Source organism: Lathamus discolor, chromosome 5, assembly GCF_037157495.1.
Source record: "Lathamus discolor isolate bLatDis1 chromosome 5, bLatDis1.hap1, whole genome shotgun sequence".
Classification (NCBI taxonomy): Eukaryota; Metazoa; Chordata; class Aves; order Psittaciformes; family Psittacidae; genus Lathamus; species Lathamus discolor.
In genome coordinates, this window is record NC_088888.1 from 118,593,282 (window position 1) to 118,613,428 (window position 20,147).

Genomic DNA, 20,147 nt, shown 5'->3' on the forward strand with positions numbered 1-20,147 from the left:
GAATAAAACACAGCATCCCTTTTAATAGTGAAACAAGTAATTGTTTATGCGACTAAAATTCTCTAAGTATCCAATTCCTTCAAGATATCTGTAAGAAAAAACACAGTTACAGAAGCTGTGGTGGCCATCTAGCTGTTTACTCACCCATTTCCTGTCTGGTACTGCAGACTCCTGTCCCATATTTTTGTAACTCTATGGTCACAGTTTTCAAAGCATTAACATCCGTTTCTGCAAAGCCGAGGTAGTTATAAGAACCCATATTGATTACATTCTTGATAATCCTTCCTGTAAACCTATAATCAAAGCACATTTTAAAGAACAGTGCAACTTTCCCTCCAATTCCCCCCAAAAAAAGAAAAAAAAACCCCACAAATTTTCCCACTGAATTCTGTTCACTGTCAAATTCCTATTTGGGAATTTGTAATATTCCTACTTTATCATCCCAAAAGATTTTCCCAGCATTTCTTTATTCCTGACTAAACATTGCTCCTTGCTCAGAATGTTTTCTAGATTCTAAGCTGTAGATGGCGATTTATTGGTACTGGGTGAAAGGGGACTTTTATGGACCTGAATAAACAATCAAATCTAAAACTTTATTTAAGGGATAACTTATAGACACTATTTTTTCAAGTATATTGTCAATGGCTTCTACAGAGTCATCAGTGTTCACACATTCACAGAAATTAAACATGAAGAAAATGTTGTGGCAAACACTGTGATACAGTCTCAGTAAGCTGAAATACACTCAACCTACACATTGTCTATGTGGTGAATTTCCATATCTGTTTAGTTCAGCAACAGTTGGGATACACTGTAAACTTCAAGCTGTAAACTGCTTAAAAGTCGTTTCCAAAGACTCACTATGGAAGTAAGAAGCAACATATATGCATTGCAAAAAATTATGATTTACATTACAATGAAGTGATAGGATAGGTGATGGGTTCAAACTGAAACAGGGGAGATTTAGGTTCGTTATGAGGAAGAAATACTTTACTGTGGCAGTAGTGATGCACTGGAACAGGCTTCCCAAGGAAGCTGTGGCTGCCCTATCCCTGGCAGTGTTCAAGGCCAGGTTGGACAGGGCTTGGAGCAACCTGGTCTAGTGGAAGGTGTCCCTGTCTGTGGCAAGGGTGTTGGAATTAGGTGATTTTAAGGTCCTTTCCAACCCATTCTGTGATTCTATGATAAAACATATTCTGTTGTAATATTCTGACTAAAGCCCTGTTGTTATTGATGAAGCATAAGCAGTCTTACTTGTGCCAATACAGCCAAATAAAACCCGTTTGAAATAGATTTCAGTCCCTTCCATACTGCGTTTCCAAACAACATTCAGAAGAAAGAGGACAGACTGTCAGCACAGTAGTGATTTCAGGAAAAAATATGTTAATGTGTATTAGTTGAGGATTTAGGTATGAGGGGCTTGGATGCAACATTCTGTGCTTTCCAGATGTATCATGAGAATTCTTCAGAGGCTGAGAGCTGTAGTAGAAGCTGACTCACCTAAATGTCCAGTTGTAATCATCTGTAACGCGTTCCATGAGGTCAAACTGTGGCCCTGGGACACTGCAAATTGGACGATTCCAGTTATCCCGTATTCTCATATAGAGGTTTCTGGTGTAAAAGTTCTCAAAATCTTGATAAAGTGGCACAAAATCCTGGTTTGAAAACATGCACAGGGTTATGTTGCTGGGAAAACGTCTGCTGCTGTACCCAAGTCATTCCCATTAAAAAGGAAAAACAGATTCATTAGTGAAGAGAGCTCTGTAACAGCTACATGTTCCTATGTCACAAACAACAGCTACCAGCAAATATCTTACTTCAATTCCTTGAAACACAGTGTATTTTTTTTTTTTCAGGAGATGGTTTTTTTGGTTCTTTTGTTGTTGGTTTTGTTTCCTGTTTTAATGGTCAACAGGTTGGCCTAATTCTTCAGTTCAGCATTTGGAAAGCTGGAAACGGAAGAACTCATGATTCTCTCACTGGGAGAAACCAAATGCTTCCTTTGCTATGTGTGGAGCAGATTGCAAGACTAAGATAAACAACTCATTATATTTCATGAAATGCTGGATATATCAGGTTAAAGCTAGTCCAATGTAATTGATCCGGGCATTATTGGCCTAGACTGCACATTCATACAGCCAGTTAAGACAACTGATTCGATTGACAATTAATTTCTATCCATGGATTTTACTTAGAAATTAAATTAAAAGAAATGTATGGAATCTAAACAAATATTTATATGGAATGGCAATATAGGCATATCAGACACTGGATACAATAAACTGACAAAATAACATGGTATGTAGTTACATAAGTGGAAGACTGGAGAATTAAATCAACATGAAATCCATGGTGGATGGCAAAAAGATTTAACTGGCATGTCTGGAATCAAAATAGCTCAACAAATGGACAAATCATGAAGTTAAAAGGATATTCTATGAGAATGCTGACAAAAAGACTGCACAATGTATTCCATCAAGTTGCACATGCATCTTCGGAGAACCGAAACAAGAAATAGTTCCGGGAATTTTATTTGCAAGAGGAACAGTAAAACTATTTGCATATTTCCTCCATTATGGCAAGTGTTACTGTAAAAGATGGCTCAACCTGCACAGATAAGGAGGAGCAATAAAAGATCTAAAAGTTAAAACAACAACTGAGCCTGCTGAGGTGTAAGTTTCACTTAGAACTATGTGGGATGAAAAAAATCTCTAAGTCAGGACTTGCAAGAATTCAGGCTGCATGCACTCTGTAGCTGGGACAGTGACTGCTGAGTGCTCTGTGATCAACAGCTCAACAAAACAGAAGTCAGCAATTACAGATGTTAGCACTGCCTATTGCTGCGAAGGACAAGGACAGCCACATGGGACAAAGAAAAGCTGGGGTTTCAGCAGCTAGGAGAGATGATATATTTAACAATGAGGTATTTCTGAGTTTTCTTTTTCTGTGGATTGACCTAATACACTGAGATTCTATTTTGTTGAGGGTGTTCTACTCTCTTTGAACATCTCTCTGTGGAAAATTAGGATTTTACATTCATATAGGGACATATACAGGTGTTTATGTTGCAGTGTGTGTCATTCCTCTCATTGCTATGCAGTGATCTTCTGTAAAATGAAAGTTGTTTGCCTTGTTAATTCAGTAGATTATTGTACATAACTTGCAAGGAGAGGAAAACTCAGCTTTGGATACATAATGTCTTTTCCATACATACTTTTTGTTGTTCTCTTTCTGCAGCAATGTGACGTTTTTCTAGTCCCCAGGCTCTCATAAAATCTCGCAGGTAGCCAAATATTGTTCCCACTCCAAAACCCAGGAAAGTAAGAACAGCAACATACATTGGTGCCTGTTCAAAGTGCTCAATAAAGGTTTTTTTGTAGAGAGTTCCATTTGATACACCATTCTTCTGGAAATACAGAACAGAAACTTGTGATTAATACAGTGCATCTCATCAAAGCTTAGAACTTAGACCTCAGACCTCAAGGCAAATAATTTTCTCTAATACAATGCAAATTAGAAGAGACATTTAGACCTCACACTGTATCAGCTGATGCAACCTAAACCTCAATACGAGGATTTTTACCTCCTGCAGTTGTTACTGACCACTACAAGTGTTTTCCATTTTCTCTCCTCTCCACCAGTGCCCTCAATTGCAGGTGTCTTCAACACCACTCCCTTGTCTATTTTGAAACATGTGAAACTTATTAAATATTGGCAACATATTATTGTGTAATTGGACAATTATTTCAAAGGTGATTAAATGGAAACCACAGTACTCTGGTCTTGCAAGACAGAGCTATAAAAAGGGAAGGGCAGCATTAAAAACTCACCTACACTGCATCTGACTCTGCTTCTGGAAGTCTTGTGAAACACATTGCAACAACTAACCTATATACAACAAATCCTGTCTAAAATAGGGCACCTTTTCCATGACTTTCTTCAGATCTGAAGAAGTATCCAAACAGCCATGATCCCAGCCTTCTATTACAGTTCTGACTTCACAAATGCTTTTAATCATCTTTTCGGTGACCTCTCCAACACTTCTAAGGGAACTTAAAAGAAAAGGGGGAGGGAGGATGAGGGGAAAGGAGAGACACACAGATAATCTGCTTCTTGGAACTGGTGGCCCCACTGTGACTAACTTCTAGAAATATAAAACCATATGTGGACAAAATAATGTGTCTTGAAAATATTCTAAAATTTCCATGAACGTATTGAAAAAAAATCTAAGTTTTTCAGTTGCAATCTTCTCAAACCAACTTCTATTCAGAAGGCTTATCAGATTACTCTTTGGAAGAGAGGTAACTCCCTTATTTCTGCAAAACATGATGGCTTTTACAGTTACTGTCTAGTAAGAGGCAGCCTGTCAATTCAAAGTAACAAAATGTAATTCAGAAACAATAGTGACCTCTATTATAGAATCATAGAATCATAGAATAGTTAGGGTTGGAAAGGACCTCAAGATCATCTAGTTCCAACCCCCCTGCCAGGGGCAGGGACACCTCACACTAAACCATCCCACACAAGGTTTCATCCAACCTGGCCTTGAACACTGCCAGGGATGGAGCACTCACAACTTCCCTGGGCAACCCATTCCAGTGCCTCACCACCCTAACAGGAAAGAATTTCCTCCTTATATCCAATCTAAACTTCCCCTGTTTAAGTTTGAACCCGTTACCCCTTGTCCTGTCACTACAGTCCCTGATGAAGAGTCCCTCCCCAGCATCCCTATAGGCCCCCTTCAGGTACTGGAAGGCTGCTATGAGGTCTCCACGCAGCCTTCTCTTCTCCAGGCTGAACAGCCCCAACTTCCTCAGCCTGTCTTCATACAGGAGGTGCTCCAGTCCCCTGATCATCCTCGTGGCCCTCCTCTGGACTTGTTCCAGCAGTTCCTTGTCATTTACCATGAAAAACATTATATGAGGATGAGTTAAATACATGGCCAATTCGTATTTCACATGAGTCACAACAGCTGTGTGCACACAGCATTGAGATAAAGTAAATATTTCATCAAGGATTAAGCTCAGCTATTTTACCTTACATTTTCCATGAGCTAAGAGCATACTTATGGTTATCTATGGCTATTCAATTGACATCACAGCTTGTCAAGCTGTGCTGATGTGATAATGCACCTGAGCCCAGAGGAATTACCACAATAATTTTGTTTAAAGCGTTTCTTAATAAAACTGATATTGTTATATCTTATTTGTAATGGAACAAGGAAGCGCATATTAGACTCCTGCATTGCAAAACTCTTCTTCCATAATAAAACTCTTCTCTTGTGGAGCTCTCATTTCAGTTGCTGATATTTTATGCACTCAGTATGACATATGTGGTTAAACATGTAACCACTGTCACCTGCAAGTAGCTAGGAGCAAACAGCATCAATAGTAAGAAAGTGGAGTCAGGCTGTGACTGACTAGCCAGTCTATGGATAGTGAAAGACAAAAGTCTTCAAATAGTCTTGTCTAAAAACTGAAGTGAGGGAAACAAAGAGCATTTCATTCATCCCTAAAGTCCCACCAAAAAAGCAGAGGAAAAGTCTGTGGATTGGAATAACTAAAACAAGTGGTTTAACAAGCTGCTTCTAGAGAATAGCAACATGGATGCTTTAGTGCAGCACTTCAAATCCTAGCACCGGGGTATGGGTGACTGACTGAACATCATGAGGAATTTCAGCAGTTTCAGCCAAACTGAATAGTCAGTGCACGAATGGTTAACTGCCATTTTACATTGCATTACTGTTGACTTTGCACATGTTAGCATAAAGTTTTATTGGAGAAGAAAGAGGTGAAATTGGAGACTGCGCATTTAAAGCACTTAGGCAGTGAAGATAAATGGAATTAAATGGTTGCTGGCACCAAAATCAAATACAGCAGATCCCATACATATGCCTGAAATGATTCAGAGATCACTAGTTACACAATGTGTGAGCTGCTGAATTGTACACTCGCTAGTGTATTATTACCTGTAATAACACTTGTAGCAGACAGTACATTTTCCAGCTCCATACTTCAACTGTAGCAATCCTAAATATCAAATGATTAGGCAAAGATTCTAAAAGCCTAACCAGAGAATTAGACTTTCCCCAGTATATTCTCTCAAATTCCAGCAATTGGTGGCTTTGAGATTCCAAAAGCCTGAGATTGTGTTATCACTGTTAAGAGTCATCAGGGAATACCTATGAATTTGCTCATAAGTTTTGAACCCACAACTACTAAATTGTGGATTCAACGGTTGATTTAATCTGTAAAAACGAATTTCCTCTTTTTGTTATTGTAAAATTGACTGATAATTCCATTTGCCCATTTACTGTGACCACTGTTGTCTGTTCAGCTTTCCTACTCAACCAATCACACAACTCAGTTTTCTGTACTTAAATAGCTTCTGCCAAGCAAAGAATTTTCATCTATTTAGTTCTGGTCTAGTTTAGTGTCCTGGTCCTTACATAGATTAAACAAAAATAAATCTGTATTTTAATACTCAACTCTTTTCACTCTGCAAAGTTCAATAATACCTTTCTGAAATGCAGAGGAAGGAAATTAACATTGCATGCACACTTGAGGGCACAGTATGGATTTGTACATCTGCAAATGCTTTGCCTTGTTCTCTGTTGCTTTGTTTAAAGCTTGTTAACATTTTGCCTTTTTGCCACAGTTCACAGTTTCAGAAATCTCTCTTATGATTAGAACATATCATTCCTTTGTTGGAATAAATACCTAATTTAGCTCACACTATTGATGCATTCTCAGGATCATTTCTTCCTTGGATATAAGGAGGAAACTCTTTCCTGTTAGGGTGGCGAGGCACTGGAATGGGTTGCCCAGGAAAGTTGTGAATGCTCCATCCCTGGCGGTGTTCAAGGCCAGGTTGGATGAAGCCTTGTGTGGGATGGGTTAGTGTGAGGTGTCCCTGCCCATGGCAGGGGGGTTAGAACTAGATGATCTTGAGGTCCTTTCCAACCCTAACTATTCTATGATTCTATGATTCCTCCAATTCATGAATTGTTTTCTAGTGACCTACATTTTTTTCCACTGTTTTATCGCACCACACACTAACAGTGAGAAATTTCTGCAGTGCTTGCTGTCCAGAGTTAATTTTTCACTCCCTGAAGAATTTGGTAGTGTCCACACATACTGTCATCTATTTATTCTCATCCTTTTTTTCCAGACCATTGGTGGAAATGTGAGAAGACACAGGTCCAATGAGAGATCCCTTCAGGACTTTGTTCCTGGCCTGTCTCTGATCGCCTCATTAGAAAAAGTCTTATATTTGTAACCCTAATTCCCCATTTCTCTGGCAAAAAAGGCTTTTAACTTAAGCAGTGACCCAGAGTTACTCAGCAGTTTTATATTTGGTTTCCTTTAAAAGTCCTGAGTAAATAACCTTTGTGATATGCAATCCTCTTTTTATTGGCTTGTTTTAAAAATTCTACTGGCATTCCAAACCAAAATAGTTTCCCAGCAGTCTGCCACAGAGTAAGTACGCTTTCCAGTCACCAATGCAAGGAATCTGCTAATGCAATGTAAAGACACCCCGTACAGAATGGCTGTAGCTGAAATTCAAAAGAAATGGATGCTTTGCATAGAGTTTGACTGATCTGGGATTTCATTGACGTCTTGGAAGACAAAAGCACAACTAGGATACGCAATTTCTGTGTGTCGAGTCTGCTTAGCTTGTTAGATGATGCTGTCTTGTACTCTCCTGATATCAAAGGCCACACTGGCAGCTCAGCTTTGGAACTCTGTAGCACACAGTTACAGAAAACCCATGTCAACAGAAAACCCATGTCAACAGATTTGGCAGTGGCCTTAAACCACAGCTGCAAACTGATTTCCAGTAAGACACTCACAGCAAGAGATTTCCTGGACAAGATTTTGATGCCAAGGAAGTCAACAGGAGTGATGCCAATACAGTAAAGTCAGTTTAAAGTGCAACACATCTTAGATCCCCATATTCCATAGTTACCCAAAGTATTTTGAAACTCTCCCCTAACGAAGAAATGCAGAAATTAACACTAACAACAACTCTAACAGTGTTATTAGAATGGGCATCAGTATAAAATACTGAATATATTGGTCACACGATCTTAATCAAAATAGCTTGCTCTAATAATAATATAAACTAATCTTGAAATCTAATAAGCATGCTCCTGGCAACACCTTTAAAGGGAATAGTTATAAAACATGGTATGTGCACTACAAAGTAAAATAAAAGATAGCTATGCAATAGCATGAATAATACTTCAGTATTTGTTCATACCACCCTTAGAGATAGGAGAGAATTTTTCATTGCATTCAGGTCCTGTAGCCTCTGCAATAGTGCTCATGAGACAGATTTGTACCAAGGGGAGAGCTAAGAGTGGAACAGCACAGACATTGTGTTACATGTGTGTTGGCCCTAATGAGGTTACTGGCAAAGAGGTAACCGCTTCTGCTGGCGTAAGTTAAGAGTAAACCTGTGTGAATGGAGTTGCATCAAGGAAACAGACATGAGAATTCATGTTTTCATTCAAGTTCTTTAACAGCAACATAAACTCTAAAGAAATCCAGAAATCCCAATCTGCTTTTCGAACCCTCTCCTTAATTTAATATTTTTTAGCTATTATGGCCACTTCCAATACAGCAGCAGTAGGTGCAGGCAACTGTATCCTTGAAATAAACTACTGGGAGAATAATAAAGTCTTTCAAAATGTAAGTACCCCACTAGGAATAAAATCTGATCCAGAAGCAGATGCAACTTTATTTTACTCTCCCTCAGTTTAAGAATGTTTCATCTGTTTCTGGATGTGATTTTATCGAGTTGCTGGATAGAACCCATTAAAAATGCAGTGCAAGTTGATTGACCACCATAAAGCTTCGAAGACAGATATGTACATGAAGAGATAGGTGTTGAAAACTGTGAGCCAAGTGATAGCTACATTTGCTCAATATCTGCCAGATTTCAAGATGACACTGAAATCTTGAGCAAATTAGGACAATGCGTTGCTACAGCTAAGAACCGACAGGAGAACAGACTGATAATCCCTGATGCAACATCTGATTGTTTGCAGATGGTTTGGTTCCAAACAGACTGTTCCTCCCTAATATAAGAAGAAAACCATCTGGGACAAGACCCCAAGGAAAGTGATTTTAGATGTCCTAGGATGTGCAAGACAGCCACATGGTATATCAGGACCTATAGAGGCCTGTACCCTTCTGGAGCAGAAGCTCAAGACAAGGTACTACAGGTACACATTCTAGCTGTGAGAAGGTCTGGCAGAATCCCACCGAGAACTTGACACTGGGTAGTCACAGATTGAAAGGACGGATGTGCAATTCTGTCTCTTATGGATCATTGTCACCAGAAGACTGGGTCTCACAGAATAAAACTGTCAGGTTCTATGCAAGCCCACCAGGTGGCTGCCATAATTGATATTTTTCCCCCAAACCACCATACCTGGACACCCATTCCATACTGGGGGATTCTTAATGATTGTATGCAGCCCCCAGGAAAAGAAAAAATGAAAATGAAGTAATGAAAATCAGAGGTTTTCTATAATGAATATACTGTTGATACATAGAATCATAGAATGGATTGGGTTGGAAAAGGCCTTAAGATTATCTAGTTCCAACCCCCCTGCCATGGTGAGGGATGCCTCTCACTAGACCATGTCACCCAAGGCTCTGTTCAACCTGGCCTTGGACACTGCCAAGGATGGGGAAATTACCACTTCTCTAAGCAAGCTGGTCCAGTGCCTCACCACCCTTACAGTAAAGGACTTCCTTCTATCCAACCTGAACTTCCCCTGTTTAAGTTTAAATCTGTTACCTCTTGTCCTGTCGCTACCATACCTGACAAAGAGTAACTTTCCAGCATCTTTGAAGGTCTCCTTCAGATACTGGAAGCTGCTCTGAGTTCTCCACAAAACCTTCTCTTCTCCAGGCTGAACAGCCCCAACTTTCTCAGCTTATCTTTATACAGGAGGTGTTCCAGCCCCTGCTCATCCTCATGGTCTCCCCTGGACTTGCCCCAACAGCTCTATGTCCTTATGTTGAGGACAGCAGAACCCCACACAGTGCTCCAAGGGGGTGTCAGGAGAGCAGAGATGGAGATTACTTCACAAATCTCTTCAGTTACTGTCTGTGGTATTCTTTAAATATATGGGTTGTTTTTTTTTCCTGTTACAACACATTTCAGATCTTACAGACTGAAGTTTCTAAAATGTGAGTCAAAAATGGCTACAGAGGGAATTCATAGCTTACTGTGCTACACAGACAAGACTTACATTACAAATAGTTGTGAAACTTATCTGTCTAGAAGGTGCTAAAATGAAGGTCACAGCCTCTTGCAACGTGACAACGCGACAAGAAAGTAGAATCTTCGCACAACCCAAACTAAAAAAAGCAACCAAGCCAAAGAAACTTTAGTTCTCATTAGTGTGTGTCTGCAGAACCCCTGCTTGGACTGGTTGTTGAGTTCCCTTGAAATTTCAGGACAATAATATACACCTGGTAGTAAGGCAATAGATAAGGACTAAGAGTAAAATTTCCAAGGCTGTCCAGACGGCATAGGAAATATAAGGTAGAATCAAAATAACTTAAGAATCTGTGTGCTACTGAACTTGCCAGAGATTTAGGATTAACAACTCAGGAGATCTGGAAAGTTTTCACCCTGAAAACAGTGCTAACTGCTGCTTGCTCTGTTCTGCTGCTTGATGTTTGTATGAAGATCGAGTCCTTTCACCATCCTGTTCACAAACACCATACTCAACTGTCATCTAATCACTGACTAAAAATTCGCAGCCTTTCTGTAAAAACTCTTGACAGCTTACTACAGGCACATACCAATAAAGGTATTCACCTTCCAGAACTGCATCATTTTTCAGTCAAGCACAAGTGAAACTCCAACATATTCACCTTACAATAAATTATTTCAGCACCAAATAATCAAGTCATGTAATGCCAATTACGATAGCAATGCTATGAAAATACAGATGTGAACGACAAACATGTTAGAAATATACTGTTAAGTAGAAAACTTTGTTATATAATCAGGAAAACAATACCCTTCCTGTGTAATTTTCAGACTGACATTTTGATGCAAAAATGATACTTTGGAGTGCAACATAGGAGTTTGGCAGCATCATAGAATCATAGAATAGTTAGGGTTGGAAAGGACCTTAAGATCATCCAGTTCCAGCCCCCCTGCCATGGACAGGGACACCTCACACTAGACCATGTCCTCCAAGGCTCTGTCCAGCCTGGTCTTGAACACTGCCAGGGATGGAGCATTCACAACTTCCCGGGGCAACCCATTCCAGTGCCTTGCCACCCTAACAGGAAAGAATTTCTTCCTGATATCCAATCTAAACTTCCCCTGTTCAAGTTTGAACCCATTACCCCTTGTCCTATCACTACAGTCCCTAATGAAGAGTCCATCTCCAGCATTCTTATAGCTCACCTTCAGATACTGGAAGGCTGCTCTGAGGTCTCCACGCAGCCTTCTCTTCTCCAGGCTGAACAGCCCCAACTTCCTCAGCCTGTCTTCATACGGGAGGTGCTCCAGTCCCCTGATCATCCTCGTGGCCTCCTCTGGACTTGTTCCAACAGTTCCATGTCCTTTTTATGTTGAGGACACCAGAACTGCACACAATGCTCCAGGTGAGGTCTCACGAGAGCAGAGTAGAGGGGCAGGATCACCTCCTTCGACCTGCTGGTCACGCTCCTTTTGATGCAGCCCAGGATACGGTTGGCTTTCTGGGCTGCAAGCACACACTGAAGCCGGCTCACTTTAAGTTTCTCATCAACCAGCACCCCCAAGTCCTTCCCTGCAGGGCTTCTCTGAATCTCTTCTTTGCCCAACCTGTAGCTGTGCCTGGGATTGCTCCGACCCAGGTGTAGGACCCTGCACTTGTCATGGTTGAACTTCATAAGGTTGTTATCAGCCCACCTCACAAGCGTGTCAAGGTCCCTCTGGATGGCATCCCTTCCCTCCAGCATATCAACCGGACCACACAGCTTGGTGTCATCGGTAAACTTCCTGAGGGCGCACTCAATCCCACTGTCCATGTCAGCGACGAAGATGTTAAACAAGACCGGTCCCAACACCGATCCCTGAGGGACACCACTCGTTACCGGTCTCCAGCTGGACACTGAGCCATTGACAACTCTTTGTGTGCGGCCATCCAGCCAGTTCTTTATCCACCACATGGTCCATCCATCAAATTGACGTCTCTCCAATTTAGAGAGAAGGATGTCATGTGGGACAGTGTCAAACGCTTTGCACAAGTCCAGGTAGATGATGTCAGCTGCTCTACCCCTGTCCATTAGTTCCTTAGCCCCATCATAGAAGGCCACCAAATTGGTCAGGCAGGGGTAATTGGCTTAGCAACTTCGTTTGCCGGCTTCTTCAGGACCCGCAAATGGATTTCATCAGGTCCCATGGACTTGTGCACATTCAGGTCCAAGATGGTCTTGAACCGGATTGTCTCCTACAGTGGGCCCAAGGTCTTCATTTGCAGAGGCCCTGTGTCTGCCTTCCAAGACTTGGGTGGTGCGGTCAGAGTATTCGCCAGTGAAGACTGAGGCAAAGAAGTCATTAAGAACCTCAGTCTTCTCCAAATCCAAGGCAGCCAGTTCCCCTGATAGCTTCCAAGGAGGGCCCACATTGTTCCTAGTCTGTCTTTTATTCACAATGTATCTATAGAATCCCTTCCTGTTATTTTTCACATCCCTCGCCAAGTAGAATTCTAACTGGGCCTTAGCTTTCCTAACGTCATCCCTCGCTTCCCGGACAACATCCCTGTATTCTTCCCAGGCCGCCTGTCCTTGCTTCCATTTTTTATAAGCCTCTTTTTTCCCTTGAAGTTTCCTCAGCAGCTCCTTATCCACCCAAGGAGGTCTCCTGGCCCTCCTGCCACACTTCCTTCTAGTTGGGATGCAGCACTCCTGAGCTTGCAGCAGGTGATCCTTGAATACCAACCAAGAGTCTTGGGCCCCTCTGCCCTCCAGGGCTATATCCCATGGAAGCTTACTAAGGAGGTTCCTGAAGAGGCCAAAGTCTGCTCTCTTGAAGTCCAGGGCAGTGAGCTTGCTACACACTCTTCTCACTGTCCTGAGGACCTCAAACTTGACCATCTCGTGATCGCTGCAACCAAGGCCGCCCTGGAGCGTCACGTTTCCAACCAGCCCTTTCATGTTGGTGAGCACAAGGTCAAGCATGGCACCTCTCCTTGTCAGCTCCGTTGTTACTTGCAGAAGGAAGTTGTCTTCCACAAAATGGAGGAACCTCCTGGATTGCTTGTGCCAGGCCGTACCATCACTCCAAAAGATATCGGGGTGGTTGAAGTCCCCCATGAGGACAAGGGCCTGCGAGCATGAGGCCGTTCCTGGATGCAGAAGACTTACTCTTAAATAACATTCAGAAAGAAAAGGAGTTGGTAAAAGTCTAGAGACAGCAGTGGCAGGAGGTCCAAACTAGAACAAAGATGAGCTTGGAAGGTGTGCATTTATTCATCTTAGGTTTGCAAGATTTAATGCAGATATTTATATTCATTCAAGAAGTCTTTTAGCCTGGTATGTCAGGATATGAATTCCTAGCCTGGAATCCACTTAAAGCAATGTGCATTCTATCATCACTGAATGTTATTTACAACTATTAAGTAAACTGTCTACCGCATGCAATTTTCACAAAATCTATAGATCAACACATGTTTTCATCTGGAGTGACTTTAGCCCAGTGAGTAGAACTGCACATTGCAGAACGACCATACTACAGTGTTTGTCAAAAGAAAAGCTGCATACATAACTTTATAGCACAGAAGCTTAGAGGCATGCATACAGGCTCAGGACAAATGACGGTAGTAAACAATGAAAACACAATGTGATGGTGGGGACAAAAATCTAAGAAAACACTACTTTGAACTGTAGGTTTCAGGAATTGCAATATAAACCATAACAGATACTATCCAACTATCCAATGTGAACTAAGGTGCTTACATCAAAGAGTATATGGGAGATTGAAGAGCCTGCACAGTAAACTCTTCTCCCAGTGGTTTTACATCTTTACATCTATGCAAACAGTATCAAGAAACACTAGAAAGAAAAAGGAATATGTATACCCAATACAGCTATTACTGTTTGCCATTACTCCCAGAAAATTCAAAATGAACTCAACTCAATATAACCAGGATTGCATGAGGGCAAAAAGGGAGCTTAATAATTTCAAATTATTAAAGACAATACAATGAAGTTCATTACCCAGAGTGATACTTACGAACACCAGAAGCTATTTCCTAACCTTACAGCAATTACAGAGTAGAAAGCCAGGCACGTTGAATCAGACAAAAGACCAGGATGAAACGCTTAGGTTACAGCAATCATGACATAGTTCATGGCGTCAAGTTGCAGCAAGTGTTTTGTTTTTGTTTCCAAGGCTTAGAGTAAGCTACAAGATTCACACTGCCGGACCACATCAGAGTATCTCTTGATCATTCAAATCCTATGGCTTTGGCTTTAAGAACAAACAAACAATCAAAAAGATGAAAAGCCACTTCAAAGGCTGTCAGTTCCCGCACATTGCTGGGGATGATCTACTAAGACAGGAGATTTCTTCCAGAAGTGATTTAGCACTTAGAAATTCATTCTATGGATCTCATACATTTTTTATAAGAAGCTAATATTTGTTAGGATTAAGACCGAACAAACTGAAAGAGACTTGAGATGAAATAACCAGGCTGTTATGGTGATTTTGACCAATGTGGATTCTGAGCTACAATCTACATGAAACAGTCCACCAGCTCAATTTCCCACCTAGTGAATTAGCAAGGAACACCAGAAAATGTTTTAACTAGCATCAGATTGCACTCCCTGCAAAATTCCATTGTGAACAAAACACTACAGGTGAACAGACAGATCTTATGCACTAACTTGCATAACTGATGCAGTGGTTTAAGCCCAACTAGTAACTCAGAACCAAGCAGCCACTTGCTCACTCTTGCCTTCTTCCTCCCCCTGCTTCCAGAGGGATGGGGAGGAGAATCAAGAGTGTAATTCCCACGAGCTGAGATAAGAATAGTCCAGTAACTAAGGCATAACACAAACCACTACTGCTACCATCAATAATAATAATGAATCATTGAATCTCAGAGCTTTCCATACCATATAGTACAACAGCTGCAAACAGGGCCAGGATTTTGCACAGATAACAAATCAGAGCAGTTTAGTTGTGAGACATGTATCTGCTGGCATAGAAACATAGAATCAACCAGGTTGGAAAAGACCTTTAAAGTCAAGTCCAATCTTTACCTCAGCACTGCCAAGGCCACCACTAAACCATGTCACTAAGGTCCTCATCTACATGGGGTTTAAACACTTCCAGGGATGATGATTCCACCGCTGCCCTGGGCAGCCTGTTCCAATGCCTGACAACCCTCTCGGGGAAGAAATGTTTCCTAATACCCAGTCTAAACCTCCTCTGGTGAAGCTTGAGGCCAATACCTCTTGTCCTGTCACTTGTAACTTGGGAGAAGTGACTGACCCCCCTCTCACTACACCCTCCTGTCAGGCAGCTGTAGAGAGACATAAGGTTCCCTCGAGCCTTGTCTTCTCCAGACTAAACCTCCTCAGGTCCCTCAGCCATTCCCATCACATTTGTGCTCCAGACCCTGCACCAGCTCCATTGCCCTTCTCTGGACCAGCTCCAGCTCCACAGTGTCTTTCCTGTAGTGAGGGGCCCAGAACTGAGCACAGGATTCAAGGTGCAGCCTCACCAGTGCTCAGTAGAGGGGCACAATCACTGCCCTGGCCCTGCTGCCCACACTGGTGCTGATACAGGCCAGATTGCTGTTTGCCTTCTTGGCTGCCTGAGCACACGGCTAGCTCATGTTCAGAATAGATGCGTCCCTGGACTTGCCTGGAGCATGCCAAATTCATCACAAGGTTCAATCTTAATATGTTGAAACTGCAGAAACAGTCTCAGGCCATCACTGGTTCCCAAGATGACAGCATCAGCTTTGATGAAGACTTCTGGAAGGCATAATGCACACGTCCCTTGTTAAAGCATCACAAATGCATTCATACTTCCTACCTGAAAGCTGCATGTCTTTAGAATAATTTGCACATTATTCTGTTTATTCTGAGAGTTATGCATGGGTTAAGTTGAAGTGATGTGCCCTCCAAGGCATTGCTATTATTGCAAGGAGTAACAAATATCATATTTCAGAAACTTGACAATAGAGAAAATCACTGCCAATTCTGTTAATGCAACCAGAGTTGTAGCTGGATTTATGCTATTTCTTCAAGGTAATTAACTACTTTTAAATGACATTTAAATACAGATCTCTTGGCATACCATGGACAGCTAGGGAAAAGGGAGAGATGAAATACCATAATAAAAAAATTAGCAATTTAATGATGGGGAAAGCAGAATTTCTCAAAAACAGCTGGAAGAGAGGCAATTGGGTTTTGTGTTGCTAGTTTTGCAGGAAGGAATCGAGAATTCAGTAGGAAGACAGACATCTGGATAGACAAGGTCCTTCTCTGAAGTAGGACAGGACTTAAGCATCAAAAAAGAGGCCCAGAGAACAAAAAAACATTCAAAATAAGCTCACTTATGGTGTAGCACATGGGTTTTTAGGACAGAAGAATTTGAGGTAGATGAGAGAGACTGGCATTCCATAAGTGCACCAAGAGTTTCACAGCACATCACACTGGGAATAAAGTTGAGAAAATGAATAGCTTGACACCTTCAAACACAACGGAAGCTGTCTTAAGCAAGATGACAGGAATTCATTTAAACAGTAGTTAGGCAACTTGGCAGCAGTGACCATGGCATAATTAGAGTCAGATGGACTATACCAAAGCCAGCATCAGAACTGGCCTATGTGATCAAATCAATGCACCATTTAATAATAATTGAACAACATCATAAGTGCTGCAGCCCACCTACTCTCCAATTACCTTGTGAGAACCCCAGAAGTAACCTGGATTCAACAACTTCTGCCCTAATGCAGAAAAGCTATATATTTTAGCAGACGACAACCAATTATTTACTTTAGGTTTCTTTTCCACCTAAAACTCTACAGAAACAGTAATATCCTTCTCTACCTACTTTTTGTTTGGAAAGTATCAAGGAAAGGTAATTTCAATCTATTATGATTAAGTAATGCCCACTTCCATACCTATGAGAAGTTCACAAGTGGAATTCTCCAGGATCCCTCAAGTAGTACAACAATTCTTCAAGAGGCTTTCTCTTCCCACTGATTTAAATTTCTGCCCTGTACAATTGGAGAAGATGATCTGGGCCTTGATGTCTTCTTAATGTCTATTTAATTGCAATGATTTTCATTAACCAGTTTTAAACTGGCTAATTCAATCTTGGAGCTCAAAACAAAATAATAGCATTCTACTTCAAATGCTTGAAGATTAATAAAAAAGAATCCAGAAATAAATTGTTACATGATTTATTTTTTTGGTACATCATACATTAAAATACTCTTTGTAAGTTGTTCCAGTAATTACGTGAAAGTCATAGCACCGAAGATGAGGATGGCTGGCTTTCTCTCATCTGAACACTATGGCACTATTAGGTTTGCTGAAATCACTCAAGTAAATGCTCTCCTGAGGTTTCATTGCAGTCTAGGTACAGACAAAAAAAAAAAGTCCTCACCCCATCGTGTACTAATTTTTATCAGTGGATTTACATCTACCTAGAGGCAAACACCTACAAGCTATTGGCTCTTGAAGACATGAATTAAGAAAAAGCAGCACACCAGAAATTCAGGAGACAAGTCAAGTGCAAGAGTACAGAGGGAAAGGGGTAGGTGAAGCATGTTTTGTTGGTTCAGCAAAGGAATGTTCAAATACATAAGAAGTAGTAAAGATTTAGTTGAATTATTCTTTGAATTTAAACAATTTTAACCTGTTTTCTAAGAAAGCAACAGCTTATGCCCTCATGACACCCCTCTGCCTGCAAGTAACATTCTAGTAGCTTTTTTTGAACTCATAGACCAATTTCAATCAAATGTGATGGAAGAATAGAGGTCCTTCAGGGTACAAATTTCCCCTTGCTAGTGCAGAGATCTAGATCTATGTGCAGAAGGACAGACAGCAATAACTTGGCTATTTATCCTTTCTTGGTGTGAATTACGCAAGTGAATTACAAGTGTAACGACCCATGAGCCAGCATCTACATAGCTCTGAGCAAGGTTTACCCTGTCAGTGGCCCATCTGGAAATATGGTAGGACATGGAAGACAAAGACCTTGGAACATGGTAGTGAAGCTGGTATGTTCTGGGGTGGTAGAAGGTGCCAAACAGAAAACAAGATGAAATCAAACTTCATTAGACCCATTGTTCCTGACAAAAAACACCTCTGGACATTTCACAAGCTTTTGTCTTATATTCAATATTATTTCTTCCCACATTGCTGGGGGGAAATTAAAAAACAATACTCAAAACGTTGCTACACCTTGAAAGTAGTTTAGGTAGACATAAGGGTATCTTAAAGTTTTCATTTATACTTGTCATAAAATGGTAGAAACCAAGGGACTTAAGAAAAGCGGGAAATAGAACAGCAGAATAACAGATTTCAGGAAAGCACAACTGTAGTCAGAAACAGCAGGCAACTCTATTCGAAGAGATATTAAAGCTAAGAAGAATTAGAATAAAACCAGCCATCTCTTAAGAAAATAAGGGCAAACGGACAAACCACTCCAGTGCTACTAAGCAGTATGTAGGTATTAGATGAAGTGCTCCATCCAGCTTTGGGCAATCCTTTTGGAGGAAGAAGAGGTAAACTAAATGGAGAGAGATGGGAAGAAAAGCCTAAAGTCTGGTCAAGCAAGTTATGAGTTAAAAATGAAAGATTTTGAACTGTCTGTTCTACAGAGAAAACCCTAACAACTGGCAGCCTGAGAAATCTTTAAGCATGTAAAAAGTAAGCGTAAGAGGAAGAGAGTAATCAATGCTCTGCGAAGCATCAACATGCATAAATCACAGCCAAGGTGATCTAAATCAAACATTAGAAAGAACTTTCTACATGTAAAAGCAGTTAAGCTTGAAGGCAGAGCAATGGAGGTGTGTAAGATATAAGCAAACCTCTGTACAAAACAAACCTCTGTCAGGAACATTTTACATATAGACACAGCTAATATTGTTTAGCAAAAGATACCAGAAGGCAGTGCTTTCTCAGTACAGTGGCATGGCTTATGGGCTAAGAGGGTCCAGAATAACCTTCAAGGTATTATAGCATAAAAATAACTCTGGGTAAAACTAAGCCTGCTTTGCGTAGAGACACTTTTAAGCCTTATTACCTTTTTTCCCCCGCTCTACCTTATGTTCATAAACCTCACCGTGACACAAAAAGCAGAACGGGAAAGACAGACTACTCTGAAAATAGACAATACACATTTTGCACCGACTGAAATGCAAGAAGATAGAGAGAACCTCTAAACCACGGATGCTGGAAGAAAGAAATAGTTTCAGAGTTTCTGATAAAATTAACACGACTCCGGCTTTTGGCAGCTGTCTGTGTTTGGAGAATTTAAATCTGCTCTGCACACTTGACAAATCAGTGGACAAACGTCTGGCTAACAGACTGTGTAGACAGTGTTTTGCATGCTGCTCTGTTATCTCTGTCTCATTAACATCTCTACATAGCACCATTCTAGTATACCAAACCTCTGAATGTTAAGATGTTTCTCTGACTTTCCTCTTAGTCTAATACTTCTGTTTGCACATCTGAGCCTGTGCTCCTCAATCTGGGAAGTACCAAGACAGACCAACAGTAGCTGGCAAAGCAGACTAGGCAGAACCATCTAGAAGGAATGTACTGAAGCTCTGATCAACCATACAGTTTCCTGAGCTACCCAGTACATTTTCAGGAGTGACAAAAGATGCCTGAGCACCAATCTTATTTCTCAAATATGACCATTGTCAACGAAACCCAAAAGGTTTCTCTCAGAACGGAACATAGTTTTAAAGACCAATAAAATGCAAAGATTTTCAAGTACTAGTAAAACAAACAGTGTCATGTTTCTGTAAATAATAGTTGTTATTTACAGTTATAACTGATAAGCAAGATAAGCAAGTCACAGCAAAGCTTCACATAGAAGATAAAGAAACCTTTTTCAGAAGACCTCATGTTTCACCTCTACCTTTCCAATAT

The 20,147-nt window shown here is 40.9% G+C and overlaps 1 protein-coding gene across 2 annotated transcripts in view; it reads right to left on the bottom strand.

Moving 5' to 3' along the window:
* Positions 1-20,147, bottom strand: part of SPTLC3 (serine palmitoyltransferase long chain base subunit 3) — a 93,766-nt gene that overhangs the window by 51,956 nt on the left and 21,663 nt on the right. Inside the window, exons 2-4 of one of the 2 annotated variants that reach the window (XM_065679267.1) lie at positions 3,215-3,403; positions 1,501-1,655; positions 145-293 (exon numbers count right to left, since the gene is read on the bottom strand). In XM_065679267.1, the coding sequence (XP_065535339.1) occupies positions 145-293; positions 1,501-1,655; positions 3,215-3,403 (493 nt within the window). Of the gene's footprint in view, positions 1-144; positions 294-1,500; positions 1,656-3,214; positions 3,407-20,147 lie in introns of both variants that reach the window. The other variant, XM_065679264.1, reaches the window with a different exon arrangement.